The 18,564-nt window shown below is 52.8% G+C and overlaps 1 protein-coding gene across 3 annotated transcripts in view; it reads left to right on the top strand.

Moving 5' to 3' along the window:
• The first annotated feature begins 1,188 nt into the window (after positions 1 to 1,188).
• ARK2C (arkadia (RNF111) C-terminal like ring finger ubiquitin ligase 2C) overlaps positions 1,189 to 18,564 on the top strand; it is a 108,270-nt gene continuing 90,894 nt past the window's right edge. For all 3 annotated transcript variants that reach the window (XM_007197196.2, XM_057527306.1, XM_057527305.1), the window contains exon 1: positions 1,189 to 1,299. In XM_007197196.2, the coding sequence (XP_007197258.2) occupies positions 1,239 to 1,299 (61 nt within the window). In that variant the 5' untranslated portion in view covers positions 1,189 to 1,238. The remainder of the gene's footprint in view (positions 1,300 to 18,564) is intronic.

The raw sequence follows: 18,564 nt of genomic DNA, 5'->3' as shown, positions 1-18,564 counted from the left end.
AGGGTCGTGCTGGGATTTTCACAGCAGGTGGGCTAAGTGTGTGGGAACTAGGTCCCACCTGACAACTGGGCTGCGGGGTGAAGGCTCTTTGCTTCTGTCTTGCTTGTACCTGGCAGGCCAGTCACAGGCCACGCGAGACACAGTGGCTCTGCCTCCACGTGTGAATCTGAGGAGCTTCCTAGCCCTGATGTCATATATGTGCCTGTGGGCTGTGGAAGTGGGCGTGTCTGTGCACATGGCTGGTTGTGCCTGTGTCCGAGTGGGGAGAATGGTGGTCGAATGGTTTTCTGGGTGAGCGTGCCTCTATAGAACGTGTGCACACACCTCAGTGTACAAGCGGTTTTCAATTCGGCAAATAAATGTTGTGAGCTTTGTGCTCTGCAGAAGCAACAAAGCGGTGCGAAGGCAAGGAGCCTGGGAGTGTACATATCTGCATTGTGTGTCCTCTCTGTGTGTCTTTGGGAATGCGTTCTTGGCACGTGTTTGGTTAACAAGGCTTTCGGTGTGTGCAGGTCTGTGTGGCAGTGCCTGGGTCCTGTGTGCCGCGCTTGCTCTCTTTCCAGCTCCACTTGTGCCCACAGTCGGGCTCTGCACGTGTGCCAGCCTCCATGCGCACGTCCCCGAGTGACCCGGGAGCGCTGTGCAAGGACCTCCGGGTCGTGTGCACTTGGAGCGCTCGAGCCTGTCTCTCCTGACGCACGAAGGCACCTTCACATGTCTGGGTGCACGCCGCCCGTGTCTGTGTGCTGGGCGCTCCACGCGCGCGCGTTCCGGCCTGCGGGCGACCAGGGACCCGCTCGGGGCTCCACGCGACCCGCGGGGCTGACCCCCTTCCCGCGCCCGGCCACGGGCCACCGCGATTGGCCGCCCGCTCCGTCTCAGCCGTCACCCCTCCTTCCCTCCCCCCGCCACCCGCGCTCCCGCGGTCCCCGCTGTCCCCCGCGGTTCCGGCGAGGCCGCGCCGCGCTGCGCTCCGCTCCCATTGGCTGTGCGCGCCTTTGTGTGGCGGCAGCTGCGGCCCCAGCGCCTTTGAATGTCGAGAGGGGCCGGGAAGGGAGCCTTTCCATGGGCCATCTGTCTCCCCGCCAGCCGCCGCCCCGCCGCCGCCCGCGCCCCGCGCTCCGCCTCCCGCCCCGGCGGCTCCCGCAGCCCCGCCGCCGCCCGCGCCCGCGCCCCGGAGCCGCGCCACAAAGGGCCCGCGCGCAGCCGCCGCCGCCGCCGCCGCGCGAGGAGCCAGGATGGTCCTGGTCCACGTCGGCTATTTCGTGCTTCCAGTGTTTGGCTCTGTGCGAAACAGAGGTATCGCTTTTTCCTTTCGGGGTCCGCTTCGGAGCGTGGATCGCCGCGGGCACCGGGGTGGGGGCGGGCGCCGAGGGCGGCGGAGGGCTCAGGGCACACCCGCGAGGACGCGGGGCGAGCGGTGGCTTCTCCCCTCTCCCTTTTGGGGGGACCCCCAGTGTGGAGGTGGCTGCCCTCGTGGGAGCTTTTGCAGTGAAGTTAGGATTTGGCGATTTGAGTCCCTCCCTCCCTCCCTCCCCAGCCCCACTATTTATTCTTTGCGGCGGACCGGTTCCCCCAAATCATAGCCCCTTCCCCCAATACCTAGCCCTGTGTGATCGAAGGACGGAGAGAGATACAGGACTGCGTGTGTGCGCGCGCGCGTGTGTTTGTGTGTGTAAGCGTACTTGGCTTCCTGTGATTTTTTTTTTGAGGTGTGTGTGTGTGTTTCGTGTCATTTTTGTTTGTGTTTCTCCATCATTTGGTCGTTGATACCGATGGCTGGTTAGCTGGGACCTGGCATCTGCATCTCCCATCTGCCCTATGCCATGCCCCAGCCCCCGCATTCTCGTGGGCACTTGCACGATTTCCCGTCCCATCTTCTCCTCCCCTTTAACCCTTTTTGTGTATCGCCCTTGTGCTACCCCTCCCACCCCATGGTCTTTGTATGACAGTTGCATTTATGGGTTCAAGATGCTGTGTGTGTGTGTGTGTGTGTGTGTGTGTATGTGAGTGTGTGCAAGTGTGTGCGCGCCTCGGAGAGTCAGACGTGCACTGCTGTGCACCCCTGGGCCGGGCCAGAGCGGGGTGCCGGCCCTTGGCTGTTGCGCTGTGTGTGAGGACGAGGTGGGACGCTGCCCCCAAGCCAGGCCTTTGCCCCGGGCAGGCGTTGACAAAGCAGCAGGCCGGCGCCGGCTTTGTTTTTAACTGTGATATATGGGGTGTGTTTGCACGGTCCCCTGCCCCACATCCCCTTTCCCTTACATTCTGCTACAACAATAGCTTGATTTTCCCCTCTTCTCCTCCCTTCACATTTCTTCCATTTTCTTTTAATCAGAAACTCCTACCTCCCAAAGCAAATCCGAGATGCATTTAGATTCATTATTATTATTTTTTCTTTTTGTACTCTGCCTCTGGACTCACATTTCTCTTCTTGGAAATGTTTCTGCTATCCTCTCCCACTCCACGTCTGCTGAAATCCCTGCTGGCTGAGGCCCTCCCCCACTCCCCCTCCCTCAAGCTCAGAATGATGTCTTCCCTTTGCGGCCAGCGCTGCTCCACCAAGTCAGAGTTGGGGGTGGCGTCGCAAGCCGGCGCTTTAGTGCGCCCCGGGGGCCCGACTGGGCAGGAGAATGAAAGCCCAGCCCTCCTTCTTTCAGCCCAGCTGTCCCCAGCCCCAGCCTCTCCCCAGAACCTAAAAGGCAAGGTTGGCCCCCTTAGGCCTGTTTGAACCACAGTTTTTTCGTGTGATGATAGAATGATGACATTCTGCATTTATCAAATCTTTTTTTTTCTTCATTGTGTAGCTCAGTGAATGGTCAACTCGCTGCTGTGTGCGCTGTGACCCTTCTGCCTCCGCATTTAGCTGTATTGTGACACCCCTCTTAACCATCTCCTGTCTCCATCTGAGGAAGGCATTGCTATTTAAGCGGCAGTATCCCCTATCTCAGGCCAGCCTAGCAGTGGGGGGCGGTGGTGGAGTGGGTGTGTGAAGAATAGGAATGGGGGGGCTGGGTGAGATCTCCCTTGAAATGCCAACCCCTCCCCCAATACACAATTATATCTTATTACTTGGCATTTCCTCTTAAAACGGGTGTGGAACATTACACTAGGCAGAAATTCAAAAATGATTAAGAAGGATGTTGAGCCTGAAAGTATAATTATCCTGATTAAATCATTATCATCCTCATTAATACCACCAATCTCTAAATACCATTGCAGGATGCTGATTCCATGTTTTGAAATTCAAATTGCTCAGCTGCCTTTAAATTTTATTTTTAATACACCCCCCCCCTCAAAAAAAAAAAAAACACCCAAGAAAACAAATTCTGCCAGTCAGTCAAAGTTTACTTCCATGGCAAACACGCCCATAGGAAATTCAAGGGCTGAGGGTTAATTGGGCTGTGAGTAAAATTTAGCACAATGTGGTAAGAATTCATGACCTTCCGATAGAGGATACTAATGCTTAACTCAACAAGGTCCTAAACCACAATCTTCTTGTAAAACTATTAGATAGCTTGCCAGCTTAAATCTGTTCCTTTTAGTTTCCATTGTAGTAGTATAGGATGTAGGCCATTTCAGAATAGATGTAGAGAAATAACCATTTTTGTATCTCATCTTGTTTAGCCGAGTACATTGCACTGTAAATCCCTGTTAAGTGGATTCCTTTTGCCTTGGCTTGGAGGCTGTAGCACCCCATTTCCCACTTATCTGGGTGGCCATCAGCTAGCTTCCTGGTAGCACCCAGGCATAAGTGAAGAGATTACAATTAGTCAGAGGCAAAAAATAATAAATATAGATATGAAAAATTTTGATGAAATGACAGTTGCTGCTACCCTGAAAATTTGGTGTAGCAAGGTCCTTGACTTAAGGGGGAGCCATAGCCATGGTGTCTTAATTGTTTAATTGTACAATGTCAAGAGCATCTTTGGACATCCGCCCTGGCCCTCAGAGCTGCCCCTTTAACAGCCGGCTCCCTTCTGCTGCCTCGCTGGCCAGACCTGCTTGAAAACTGAAACAAAACAGCAGCAATAAAGAATAAGGCCCCTACTTCGAGGGCCCTTCCAAAATAAAGTCCCAAGTGGCCTCCCCAGATTGCCATTTGGCAATCTGAAAAGAAAGAGAAGAGAAAAAAGAAAAAAGAAAAGAAAAAGGATCCCCAGCAAAATGGTTTTCCATTAAACAGGGATAGCGTGTTCTGCTGTGCTGAATTACTTCCTGTTCTTATTTTGTGGGTAATTTTTTCTGTATCAAATATCCTTTCGGTTGTGTATCTTTTTCACCTTTTCTTGTACTAAAACTAAAGCATGATCTGTATTTTTTTACATCCCCCAGTTGACAATGTACAGCGCTCGGTTAGAGATGTTACCCTGCTGAAACGTACTGTGCTCGTGTAGCCGGGCCATCTGCTCATTGTACGCTGCTTTTGTTCTGTTGCCCTTCCGAAGCATGGTGGGCCCAGCCTTTTTTTTTTTGTATCGTGTGCATGACGACATTGTTACACACAGAATCCACTAATACTAATATACAATCTCTCAATAAAGAACTAGTTTCCTATATTAACCTAGTGTGCTTTTTCTCTTGCTGTTTTCCCATTTATTGTTGTATCCTGCTGTTTAGATTTTTCCCCCTTGCTTTTCTATCCCCACCCTCACCCACCCACCCACCCACCACTCCCACCTCCCATTGTAAGATTTGAGTGAATGCCTTCTGGTTTTTTTTTTTTTTTAAACTTTTGTTTTGTTTTGTTTTGTTTTGTGGTACAGATATGGTGACTTTAATCTCATCTAGTCCATATCTTTCTACAGTAGATGTCTGGGGCAATGCGGGGGTGGGTCAGTTGTCCTGTCACACCAAAATAGCTCTACTGCATAGAAGGAACTCCTATCTTTGGCTACCTGTGTACCCACCCAATAGCCTCCACATTTCATCTCAGTTTCCAAGTTACATGGGCACTCAGTTTATGATGCTGGTGAAGAGATGGGGCTGTAACACTTAGGTTGAGAAAAGGGATACTGTTCTTAACTAGCAATCTTGTAGCATTTCAGACTCGCCTGAAAAACCCATTTTCAGTTGTGTTTTAACTTTTCATTTTACTGTTTTATTGATTTACTGTCCTTATAAATCATGCTGGGGGTGACATGTTACATGCAGTTGAAGCCATGATCTGGAATTTTAAAGTACCCTCTTCTGTGTGCATATTTAAATTGTTGGGACCTGTGATGTAAGTTTTACATTGAGATCCTGCATAAGGAAGATGTTTGAAACAGAAACCAACTCAGACCACTCCCACCTTCATCCCAGGGCCAGCAGCCTGACCTGTTACTGTAGGAATAAGAGGGTCTGTGCCCTCTGTAGGCTGTGAGCCAGTTAAAGCTGATTACAGCCTACTTTCCTGACAGCTGCCTCATCTGTGGCTGTAGTGCCCGTCCTGAGAAAGAAAGCCAGGTCTCTGCCATTGTCAGAGTGTGTTGGGGAGATCAGGAGGCAAGTCATGACCTTACCCCAAATTGAATTGGAAGAAGAGCCCTTAAAATATGTCTTTTTTCCATAATTATATTTGAGGAGCCAGTGGAGAGGTATTTTTTTCCCCAGAGTGGAACCCAAATTCAAGCATTTGTCAATTACACCTATTCAATTTCAGCTCAGAACAAGCCTTGACAAATGAGGCGTTTTAGTCACCACGGAAATTAGTTGATTAAAGAAATTCACGGTTCCTTCAAAGGGTCATCGTTCTGGAGCCGCTCTTCCTTGGGCCAACGTGCTTCCTCCTCGCTCCTGTGGGCTGTCTCCTGGCCCGCCTCTGCCCCCCTGCCAGCGTTCCTTTCCCAGGCAGGCGTACCCCTGCCTGACCACAGCGCTTCCTTGCCTTCTTTGTGGCTTGGTGCGGCTCTCCTCTCCCCCCATGGCTGCCCTTTCTGCTCTGGCCCTTTGTTCTCATGCTCTCTCCAGCCCAGAAGGGAAAGCTGAGCTGATTTACTGTGACACATGGACACACATGCAAGTTCCCAGCAGAGGCTCATGCTGTAGTTTTTGTAAGAAGGGATATGCAAGTCTTCAAGGATTTTGTTTCTCCCCCTCCTTCTTCTCCTTTCCTTCTCATTTTATTTTGGTTTTAATGAAATGTTTAATTTTGTTCCTAGTTTGAGAAAGCAAAATAAACCATCTTCCAACCAACCTCAACAATAAGGAAAACTACCCCAACTCAGGTGATTGCTATCATTTTTGTCCTAGAGAGCAGTAGTTCATTAGATTGCTATTAAGCAACTCTAAGATTTTATTTCTTTAAGTGAATGTTATGTATGTTGGAATTATTTGGTCAATACGTTTTGAGGATGCTTTAGTAACCTAGTAATAACAAAGAAAGTTAGTGGGTTAGTGGGAAGCCATGTTTTAGCAATTTATCAAATGCATACTATGTTTTCATCCCGATTGTCAGAATAAACATATTTATCTGAAGGAGCCTTTTCCTCTGACTGGATGATCCAGTCATTACAAAGCCATTGTACTTTATATCTACTCTCTCAGCCAACAGATGTGTACCTGTTTTAATAAAGTTTAACTCTAAAAGATTTTGGAAAAGTCTTCTGCTGCATAGATCCTACACCGAACTTTGTAATAAGATGGAACATAGTTCTTGTTTATGGCTTTTCCTTTTGAATAAGAGAACTTCTTTCCTGAAACTAGCATCAGATAAGGTCCACCTAATTGAGGAGCTTACTTGAATAATAGTTTCTCATAAATCAGCAAATACTATTAATCACTCAAGGTTAGGGGAAAAGACCACCAAGAGTCTCCATGCCCTAATATGCTGATAACAGAGACTGGGCCACCTCTCACCTCTCTTCCTTTCATAGTTTGCTCACTTCCTGCCCTACCCACTATGTCCTTCCCATCTTTAAATAAGCAGCCTGGGGTGTCCATTGGAAACCTTAATGCTTTTCTGGGCTAGGGAAGCAACAGCTCTGTGCTGGATCCAAGTGCAATGTGAAACCCCTTTCCTGGCCAGGAGACACAGGCCCTTGACTCCGACTCAGGGAGTGACTTTGGATGTCTCAGTCCTAGCTGACCACGGTTGCTCAAATGTGCAAGACACTTGTGCCTTGGTTTCTCTTTGAATCTAAATAGCTCTTTAAAAATTCCTGGCTTAACATAATATGAATGTGAATTAGTTTTTGTTAGTATGGTATGGTTTGGCCACAGATGAACCAATATATTTCTAAGAGAATCAGAGGGGAAAGCTTACCTTAGAGAGGCTCAGATTTTCTGGATGATTTAAAAACTAAAAGCAAACATTCAGAACCCCACAGCCGAACCACTTGCAATGCCTGTATTTTCATGTATTCAGTCATTCATTCATTCACTGACTCACTTGTTTGTGCATTTAGTTAATGAGTGTTCATTGAATTCCTACTTGGGGCCAAGTGAAGCAGTGTAGGACCTGGGTGCCTGCCCTCCTGAGGCTTATGCTGAGGCTGGAAGATGAATGCTTAGGAAACCAGACGCTGAGATGTTCTGTGCCACAGCACCCAAACGGAGGGCAAGAACGTCCTGACTTGAGGTGGGAGGAGCTTGGAGCAGTCCAGTGGTCGAGTCCTACGCCAGTCTTGACTGGGAAGGGTGAACTTAGGCCACTGCTCTGAGCATCATCTAAACAATGCCTATCATTATACCTACCTGATAGGGTGTGTGGTGTGCAGACTTTTCAAAGGCACCTGGCACAGAGCGGGTGCCTAGGGCATGCTAGGTGGCTGCCCCCGTCCCCCCACACCTGTAGGAATTTACTGGCCAAGGGATCAAATAAAGTCAGGGATGACTTGCTGAGGAAGTGGGGTTGAGATGTACCTCAAAGGTTGGTATGTATACAGGAGGGAGAGGAGCGAGAGCTCCAGGTGGGGACCGGAATGGAGTGAGACTCTGGCCAAGGCCAAGTGGCTCTGCTGATTTGCCAAGAACAGAAAGTGCTTATGAGGAGGGTGTGTGTGTGTGTGTGTGTGTGTGTGTGTGTGTGTGTGTGTCTGTGTGTGTGTGTCTGTGTGTGTGTGTCTCGGGGTATGTGTGCAGACCTGTTGCCTTACACATCTTCGGGAGGCACTGAGACCATTGTCCTGTCTTTGAATGGTTCTCCTGAGAGCACAACTCCAGGGGATAAGCAACATGAGGTTGGGAGAATAAGGGAGAAAAGGCTGGAAGATGTTTTGAAGTCAGTTTCTGAAGAACTTTGGAAGCTCTGGCAGAGTTTGGACTTGCTCCTTTAGCCACTGGGGGCTGTCTGGGGAGAGTGGTGCTTCAACAACTTCTTATTCTGGCAACTGATGACAGGGGGTGAGCCCAGGGGGCTGAGCCGGGGAGGAGGCCGTGGTGGGCATCCAGGGCTGTTGGAAGCCCAAACCAGGGCTCCGGGGGAGGAGGGCTTGCAAGAGGGGCCTTCCCATAGGAGGAAGTGAGCAGAACTGAGTCAATGGGGAGGGGCTCAGGGGCGGGAGTTCTGGGGGTGCCTGGGAAAATGTAAGACCATGAAGACAAACAGGGAAGATGGGAGGAACAGTCAATTTGGGGGATAGGTTAGTTCAGCGTGCAGATAAATAGAATTTGAGGTGCAGAAAGTGGCAGAGGGAAGGGGACCATGGCAATGTCCTGGGATTTGAGACTTCTAGTACCCGGATGGAGTAGAAAATTAATTTTGATGATAAAAATGTATCATATTTACATGACACACCCTCAAAAAACTCTCCCTCCGTGCCTTATTTGGCTATACAGATGCATCTTTAGTTATGCAGGTCACACTTTCAGCAACCTCTCTGCCGACACTGACCCCCTCAGGGAGCTGTGCCCCCGTATCTCAGTTGGAACAACTTTTATCAAACTTCACCCTTCTTGAGCAGAGAGAACCCCAAGGCCGGCAGGTGGCAGGATCACTGCCTCCACAGTTTTGCAGAAAAGGTCGGCCCTCCCCACGTGAGGAGGATAGCAGAGTCGGGGAGAAGGATGGGGCAGGGGTTTGGCAGCTGGGGACAAGGGCAGGGCGTGAGAGGGGGGGCCCGGGCTCCGACTTCAGGATTCGTCCTGTCTGCAGAGAGTGGATTTTCCCTAATTCAAAGCTCTTTCTCTTCTGTTATCTTCTTTCCTCCTCAACACAGCCCGGGAGGAGGTAATTGGGGGCCAGAGGAGGCAACTGAGGCCAAGGGTGGGGAAAGTCCATCCCTGCCCGCCCCCAGCTAGGAAATGGCTGAGCCAGAAGTGGATGCCAGGTGACTAGCCGGCTGGCTGTGGTTCCCTGCACTGCCTCCATGGCCTGTACACTGTTAGGAAACCTCTGGAAACCAAGACAAGCATTGGAAAGGAATCCCTGCTTTTCCTCCATGTCTGGGGGCATCAATTTGTCCGCATTGGGAGAGGTCTCTGTCCAGCCTGCAGACGACCATGCTGTGAGGCAGGTCAAGTCCCCAACCTCGAGCTCTCCTCCTGGAAGGGGAGGCTGAGAGCCAGGGAAGGTGCATAGTGGACCAGAGAGACTCCTGGGTAGGAATGAGCAGGGGCTGGAACTCCGTGGTGAGTCCTTCAGCCTGCAGACTCTGGCTCGGAGGAGGCCTGGCCGGCTTAACTGGGGGGCACTCTGCTCTGATTGCCACCTAAATAACCAGGTGTCGCCCTTTGAGGACTTTGGCTCCCAAGTCATGAGCACATTTCCCAAGCTTCCTTAGGTCATTGCGATGCCTTCGCAGATTCTGTCTATGTTATATCATCAGGTAGTAGAATCACATTTTGGAAAGTTTAGAAAATAGACCAAAAGGAAAAAAATCTCTTAGGAGTCCACCTCTCTGTGATCACTTTAGTGAAAGGCCTTCCACATTTTTGTTCATACTCATATACGTCTTTTTTGTAGAGCTGTAAACAGTAATATACGCTTCTGCATTCTCCAGTTTTTCACATTTAACATATCGAAAGCCTTTTCATGTTTTGCTAAGCTGTTTTCACCAGCATCACTTTGAATGGCTTCACCATATTCCACTTGAATGCTGGCTCTGCGTTCGGGCTTGGTGGTTTGTGAGGCACCCAATGGCCCTGGGTCACGGGCCACTCCTGCTGGTCTACCTGTGACCTCCCGCGGGCTGCTGTTTGGCCACTGGAGGGTAGGGGGTTAGTGGAATCTGACAGCTTCCAGGCCTCTCTGCTCACCGTCAGCCCCTTCCATCAATGGGCCCAAAGAGGGGGAGGGAAGGGCAGGAAAGAGGGTGTGGGGAAGGAAGATTTGGATAAATTCTTCTGAGATCTGGGTTCTGGTCTTTGTTCTGCTACAAACGTCCACTGTGATCTTGAGCAAGTCTGCTTCCTTCATGGGGTCTCAGTTCCCCCATCGGTCAAATGGGGACGATGGGTCCATTGTTTCTGCCTTACAGGACTTGTCACGTGAAGTAATACACATGAAAAGAAGGAAGAAGCCAGCCAGAGACAACAGTAACAATAATGGCCTATTATTCAGGAGGTAGTGCTCAGACAGGCTGTGCAGGACGGTGGGCGCAGCCCGGCTTTGAGGCTGCCCTGCCAGTAACCCCCCGTGTGACATGCTGGCGAGTCTGACTGCTCTGGGTCTGTACTTCCTATCTGCCAAAGGAGATAATTGCCCCTAATTGCCCCTTCCTGCTCTAAAAAGCTGTGATTTCCTCTTGATGAGAATAACTTACATTTCCATTGTCTTTCGGCCTTTTCACTGGGCAGCAGCCATGAAGTTTGGTGCTCAGTAGATAGGCACCTGCCCTCCCACCAGCCGCCCTCGGAGGGACAGGGGGGCAGCAGGGACTCCCGGCCGTGAGCTCTCCCCCTGGGAGTCCTGAGCCTGGGCTCCATCCTGCTTCCTGGGCTGCTGCTCTCGTTCGGCTCGTGAGCAAGAACTTCCCTGGGGTGTCGTTGCTTCCTCTTGCCATCCTTTCCTTTAAACCTCCCCCTGAGGTGTGCCACTTCGGGGCAGCAGGGAAGTCAGCCCTCCGGGAAGTCGCCCACGTGGAAGGGCTCAGCTGCGCCTCCCAGGAGGTGGGGACGCAGTGGAGTGGAGGAGAGGAAGTGGCGGCTGCTGACTCAGCACCAGCCTGCGGGAGGAGAGGGGGTGGAGGAGCTCTCCGAGGCTGGGAGGAAGTGAGGACTCAGCCAGCACCTGTCTCAAGGAAGGGCAGGAAGCTTTGGAGCAGCTGCTGTTCCTTCTCTGGGGCTGCGAGTGGGAGAGAAGGGGGTGGAGGCCCGCTCAGGGCTCCCCGTCCCCCCACAGCCTGTTTGCTTGGCTCCAGCGCTCCTCCCCGCATCTGCCAGGGCCTCCAGGCCACCCCCTCCCCATTGCTCAGGGGCCCCTCCATGCTGCCTGCCCCCAGGACCATCGTGCTGCCTCCTACAACAATGACTCTGAGGGTGCTAATGGGTGATTGTGGCCACCCGCCCGGGGCTGGGGGCACCGGGCTTCCCTCTGCCGAGGGGTGGCCCTTCCTGCGGGGCCCTCAGTCTCCCTGGCACTCCCTGGAAGGGGAGCTGGCCTGGGCGGGCCTACTCCTCCGCCAGCACGGCCCTGCCGCCCAGAGCTGAGAGGTCCAATTCTGGGGATGGGGAGGCGGTGATGGAAAGACCTGGGTCCACGGGCCGGTTCCCTCCCTCGAGGCTCCCTGAACTGCTGGTCACCCCTGGCCCAGCGGCGTGTGTGCCTCACTTGGTACTGAGGGAGGGAGCCAGAAGAGGTAGCTGGACAGGACTTTGGCCCTGGTTCAGTTGCTGGTGGCCAGAGCCCCTCTTGGACACCAGGGTGGGTAGGCCCAACCTTGGCTTCACCTTTGGTGGACTCAAGTCCCTCGGGGCATAGGACGGAGTTAGGCATGAAGAGGAGTTCTGTCAGCTGGTCCACAGGGAAGCTGGGCCTGGGAGGCGGCTCCTGCCTGACTGCTTTTGGCTGAGGAGAAACTGAGGCTCCCAGGCAGCGGTGCCAGGAAGCAGGGCGGCCACAGAGCCACAGCCGGAGCTGGAGGGGGAGGGGAAGGTAGGTAGTAGGAGGCCCCGAGAGGGAGCTTGGGCCCTCTGGCACCTGCGGAATCCAGCCTTCTCCCCACCGGGAGGAATGGGGCTGCAGGAGGCGGGAGGGGAAGAGAGGTCACGTGGGCCTAAAGGGAGCAACAGCCATGAGCCCCCACCTGAGCAGGTGAGCTGGGAGTGTGATGGCGTAGGCGGAGGAGGAGCCCAGACATGAACCTGGGACGGTGTTTGCCCAGCCCATCTCCATCCCATCCTGAAGGGTCCCCCCCAGCCCAAGCTTCCCGCAGGAGAGGGGCGGAGGAAAGAAGGAGTGAGAAGGATAGAGGGTAGGAGGAGGAAGTTAGAGACGCACTGTCTCGTCACTGAGCCTCACTTCTCAGCAGGAAGCACCCATCTCTTGGGTACTTGCTAAGTCTGTGCCGGTGCCTGCAGAGTCCTGCCTTGTGTTCGCCTGGGTGGGTGGGCCTGGCTTACCCACCAGACTAGACGGGAGACTGGACAGGTGTGCAATGGACAAAGGGCAGAACCCTTGACTTGGGTCAAAAAAAGGGCCTTGCCACACCACAGAATAAACACAGCGTGGTTTTCAGTTTTCTTGCTAAATTTGGATAAAAGGAGATCTTTATATTAAACTAAGCAAGGAACTCGTATGCCACCAGTTACAAATTTTGCATGGACTTTTGAGTGAAAACATAGGACTTTAATGACATATTGCATTCACGCACTCCAGGCCAGTCCATACCCCTACGGCTGGGGGGCTGGGGTCGTTTCACACCCCTTTGACATTTGGGCCCTCCTGGGGAAGAGTGTGAGGGGCGCTCCTGGGTAATCCAAGGCCTCCTCTTTGCAGAAGTGGAAACCCAAGCCTGTCCAGAGGCTGGAGTAGCTAAGCCAGCTCCCAAGGGGCCTGGTCAGGACTGGGACCCGGGCCGCTTGACCCCGAGGGCCAGCGCTCTTCTCGGGTCTTGACTCTAGGCCAGCTGGAGGCGGCCCAAGCTCCAGTAACTCCAGCAGGATGGTCAAGGGGCATTTTGTGGGGGACAGGACTGGGCAAGGCTGAAGACAGCATGGGGTTTAACTGGGCAGAGGGAGAAGGGTGGCATTTCAACATGGTGGCCGATTCACATATACTCCTAGTCTGCAGAGCCAAGGCCAGGAGTGGGAGCCACGGTCTGAGAGGAGAGGGCAGCAGACGGAGACAACCCCATGAACTGGCGTGGGAGGAGGGCCTTCCTGTGGGGGACACTCAGCAGAGGGCTGTCCATGATACTGTAAGGACTCTTTTTTTTTTTTTTTTTTACAGTGATAAAATATACATAGCATAAAATTTGCCATTTTAACCATTTTATAGTGTACACTTCAGTGACATTGAGTACATCCATCATGTTGTACCACCATTACCACTCTCTACTTCCAAAACTTTTTCATTACCCCCAACAGAAACTCAGGGCCCCCTTGACCTTGAGGCCTGTTCCCAGGCAGGGCCAAGCTGTGCTTGCTGGGCCCCCTCCAGGACGGTGGGGGAGATTAAGCGGTAGCAAGGAAAGCACAAGTTTTGGCCTCAGGGAGGGTTCAAGCCTGGGCTTGCCACCTACTTTGGGTGACTTTGGACCTCTCTGAGCCTCAGTCTCTTCATCAGAAAAAAATGGAGATAATTGCTATTAATACTAGTGTCATGGGGAGGTGAGGGTGAAAGAGAGTTATGATGCATTTAAAGTACAAGCACACGGACCTCTGGGAAGTGCTTAGCAAAAGGTGGTCATTCTCAGCTCCTCACTCACCCCATGCCCTCTGAACACACATCCCTGTTTGTTTGGGCCTGGAACAGTCTAAGGGGTCCAAAGGGAGTGCGAAGGGAACAGACAAGAACTGGCATGTTTCAGCTTCACTGGGTAAGCAGTTACTGAGACTCTACTTTGGGCTGTGAGCAACCGAGGCACAGATAGCGTCTGGCCCACAACCTAGCTGGGGAGACCCCCGAGCATCCCTGGAGTGGGGTGGAGAATGCAGATTGGGCTACACTGAGGGCCAGGCCGATGGTCATGCTGGCTGGAAAGTGTGGCCCAGCCTGGAGCAGCTGGCCAGGGTTGGTGCCCGGGATGGGAAGTCACTGAGGCCTGGTAAGTCAGGAGGGCCTCCTGGAGAAGACAGAAATGGAGCTGCTCCCCAAGGAGGGAGTGATCTGCAGATTGCTGCCTGGGGGAGCTATCAGGTCTGCCCGCCCCCTGCCCCTCTCCCACATAGGCCCAGATCTGATCCAAGAGGTGAATGTTCAGAGTCCTGTGGCTGTTACCTTGTCTGATTTTTCTTTTTCTTTTCTGGAGCATCGGGCCCTCTCATTTCATTGTCATCCCACCCACGCTAGTCCCCTTCTTCCCTGCTCTCCCCCAGCCCCGGCCATTTCCCCTGTAACCCCCTGCCTCCTCCCACCCCTCTGCCTAGCTGGACTGCCTGAGTGCTCCCATGGGTCCACGTGCCACCCCTTGGGAGGGCCACACAGAGTGGGATGCTGCCTGGAGGAGCTGAGGGTTTGTGGCCTCCTCTGAAGTGGGCAACCCTCTCAGGCACTGGTTCTTCTCCCTGCAGAACTGGGTACTGTTCTCACCTGCCAGGCTGAGTGAGAGTCAAATGAGACGGTGGATAGAAAGCAGCCACCATGACACCTGGCACAGAGCACGGGGCTACGCTTATTGTTATACGCGGCTACCTGCTAGGTAGTTGCCACGTACACGATCCCCTGACTGTTCCTAGGAGGCACTTTGAATTTGGTAAGGGGAACAAAGCGTAGGGGAAAAACTTCTCTGAGTCTCAGTGTTCTCATCTGTAAAATTGGGACAATCCTAGTAACCCTTGCAACAAGGTTATAATGAGGTTCAGATTTGATCTCTGACCACACAGATGTGTACCTTGTGTCGGCATCCGACCAGGTGCCCTGCAGGCACTGGAGGCACGATGACAATAACAACAACATGAGCATCAGCAAATGCTCGCATAGCACTTGCTCTGTGCCAGGCGCTCTCCTAAGCACTTTAACTGCCCTAGGGGTGTCGTCCCGTGGGAAACAGACCCTTGAACAATCAAGAAAGTGTGGTTCAAGGTACATGCTGTGTGCTCTCTCAGGAGGAGCTCAGGCTGAGCTGAGTCTTAAAAGATGCGTGGGGCTGACCAGGGGGAGTTGGGGGGCAGGGTGTTGCAGGCAGAGGGGCTGCAGGGCACAAGGACTGCAAGGCATAGGGCGGGCTGAGGAGCAGAGTACTGCAGAGGGGACAAGGGAGGAGGCTAATGTCCTGTGGGGCAGCTGGGCCCTTGTCACTCGGAATTGTCACCATATCAGTGTTGCCTGCTAATCAGCATTGCTGGTGGCTGATTGGCCTTTGTCAAGAATGAAGTGCACACGGTCTACGCGGTCTACGCTGAGCTCTGGTATGTCCGGTATGAAATAAGGGCTGAGGGTGAGACCTGGGCGATGCCTTTGAAGGCCCAGAAAACAAGCTGGAATCCTGACAGACCCCCAGAATAATAATAATGGAGCATAGTAATAATAATAATAATAATAATAAAATAATAATAATAATAATGTTATCATGGTCTGCTGCTGAGATGGAGCAGTTCAGAGGAGGGGAAGGGGGGGGAACGTGGTATCTGGGAGACCTGGAAAATGTGGGGATTGAGCTGACCCTTGAAGCAGGGGTCTGGGGCAGCATTTCCGAACACACTGTCCAACCAAATCCTGGGACCTCTTGAGCTGTTAAAAGCTGTTTATGCAAAAGGGTTATGTGTTCCAACAATTTGAAAAAATGCTACACACTATACCCCTGTCTTATGTCTATTAGCTTATTAAAGGCTCTGATAAGTCCTGTAATAAAGAACCCCCTTTTGGTTCTGCTTCAGTAGCATTTCCCCAAACTATCTGAACACAGAACTCTGTGTGTGTGTCTGTGTTTGTGTGTGTGTGTGTGACTCCTAGAAATATGTCTTGAACATGGAGCACAGTTTGGCAAATGCTGGCCTGGGAGCCAGGTCATCTAGCTCAAGACTGGCTAAAAGCAACTCCTTATACTGAGGGGAAATGGAGACTGAGAAAAAGGCTGCAGAAGATGGCTCATCAGTAGGTGACTGCTTGTCTCAAAGTACCCACCCTCTCCAGCCCAGTCTTCCTCCCGGGAGTGCCATCCTTACCTACTCGAGAGAATACTCTAAGATCAGAAGGTCAGTGGGGAGTCGGTCACTCACTCCCAGTGCCACCCTTGCAGGCTAGCCGGGGAAGCTCTGCCAGCAGCCAGGGAGCCGAGGTGGCCCTGGAGGGAGCTCCTGGCCACTGGAGGGACTTGTACCCCACTCTGCTCAGGACTTCCTCCTACCTTCTTATATTTATGACCTTGCCCAGGTTCCTCGGGTTGGGCTTTCTCCCTACCCACCTGTGAGCCCCTGTTCCCCGGAACCCACAGCTGCGTTTGACACACTGCACATGACCCGTCTAGCACGTGACGTGCACATAATAGTGCACCTGGATGCTCAGGCTGACACATGCCCATCTGTACACAGTTCCCGAGTCATACACATTTACACACTCGCACACAGGCCACACACCTGCGTGACGTCAGCAGTCCACTCATCGACACTCATAAATATCTGTACACACAGAACATTACACAGTCACATGCACAGGTGACAATAGATGCACACAGCCACTTGCTGCTCACACATGTGAGTATACACAGCGACACCATGATACCCACGCACGTTATCTCTGGAGATACAACTTAAATGTCCACTTCCCCTTCTTTCCACTGACATGTCTCCTGAACCCCATGAGGTGGACACCATCACTGGATTCACACAATTAATATTCCAACAAGCCTTAAGCCAGGATAACGCCACCGGGTTTGCGCATGGCCACGTGCCCCAGCAGAGCCTGTGGCCCCCAGTTGTCACCGTCCTCAGGGCTCCACTGTCTCCATGGGCCCTTGTTGCGGCCTGGGAGGGGCAGTGGCCTGTGTGGGCTACTGAGGGGGGCACCCCTGATTTGCCGTGGTCTCTGCTATAGCTGCCTGGTGATGGATGAACAAACATCGCCCAGCTCCTTTGGGATGCTATGTGGCCTGGTGGGCTTTGTGGAGGAGGTGGGCCTAGATCTGATGTTGAAGGCTGAGGTCCCTGTCAGTAAGAGGTGAGAAAGGGGAGGGCACCCAGGTGGGAGGCTGTGTGAGGGGCGCGGGGAGGACTGAGCACGGCTGGTGGCCCCTCAACCCTGAGAACCTGGCAGCGGTTATGAGGACAGTTTGGGCAGAGGTGGAAGAAGAAGCAGTCGGGGCAGGAAACGGCCAGCAGCCCTGCTCGGCTGGGGTTTCCACCCGCCACCCTGGGTGCTGGTCCTGACACCTGGGAGACTCCTCAGCCGGTGCTCAGCCTCTGCGCAGGTGGCTGGGGGAATTAAACAGACCGTGCGGTATGAAGGGCGCTGCCCTGTTTTATAAAGTGCCCTAACCAGCTGGCGAGCCGGGCACACTCAGTCTTATTTACGGCTGCTATTATTTCTCTGACATTGAGATTAATTTGACGACAGCTGATCATAAGCTCTTCTATCATCAGATGGGCCCACTACCTGGGAGGAAAGGAGGGCTGGATTTAATTTGTGAATAGTGTGCTGGCTTCTCCTGTTCCTGGAGTGTGTGTGGGAGTCTCAGCCATAAATCACGGAAGGCACCAGCAGCGCTGAGCCCAGAGGCCCGGGAGCTGCCCGATCCGGCCACGTGCTGGAGGGGGATGTCCCGGCAGGTGGGCGGGTCTGTAGACCCATGGAGCCTGGCGGGATGTACACCATCTGTGCTGCGAGAGAGATCTGGGGCGTCACCTGGCCAAGCAGCCTTCAGACTCTAGAGTCTACACCAAGTAAGAATCATCTGGAACTTTGTTAAAACGCGGATTTTTCCAGCCCTACAGAGTCACCACCTCTGGGGGGGTGGGGCTTTTGACTTTCCCAAGTCTGGAGTTTTCTCGGAGGAGGCCTGCCTCGTACAGTCCTGCCTCGGTAGGCCTTGGCCTGTGAACAGGCTAAGTGGCCCCTCCAGGTTCCCCCTGCTCCAGGCGTGGCTTCCCTTCCCTGGGTGTCTGAAGAGAAAGACACAGGAGAAGGGCTGGCAAAAAATAGGCCCTGAGTGGAGAGCTAAGACGTTGGGTCTTGAGCAGAATGGTGAAGTCGGCAAAGGCTGTCTCCTCCCTGCCATGGGGCCCCTAGCACTGTCACGCCTCAGCTGTGAGCCCCTCCTGCCGGGCAGGAGAGAAGCATCAGCTCAGGAACGTCATGCTGGGGCTTACAGGCACCATCTCTCTGTCTTCTTATGTTGATCTTTGGGTTACCCTTTATTAAACCCCATTGAGAGATGAAAAAACCCAGGCAAGGTAAGAGGTGGTTTTAAATTTCATGGCCTAGAAACTGAGGCTGGGACACCTGGTCCCTTCTATGACCCGAGGCAGTATTCCTACCCCGGGGGCAGGGCTGCACACACCAGACTTTGCATCCCTCGGCAGACAGTGAACCTACGGGGTGTGTGGGGA

This window comes from Balaenoptera acutorostrata, chromosome 13 (genome assembly GCF_949987535.1).
Source record: "Balaenoptera acutorostrata chromosome 13, mBalAcu1.1, whole genome shotgun sequence".
NCBI classification, from domain to species: domain Eukaryota; kingdom Metazoa; phylum Chordata; class Mammalia; order Artiodactyla; family Balaenopteridae; genus Balaenoptera; species Balaenoptera acutorostrata.
The sequence above is the reverse complement of the archived record's forward strand: the minus strand, read 5'-3'. Positions and strand labels throughout refer to the sequence as shown.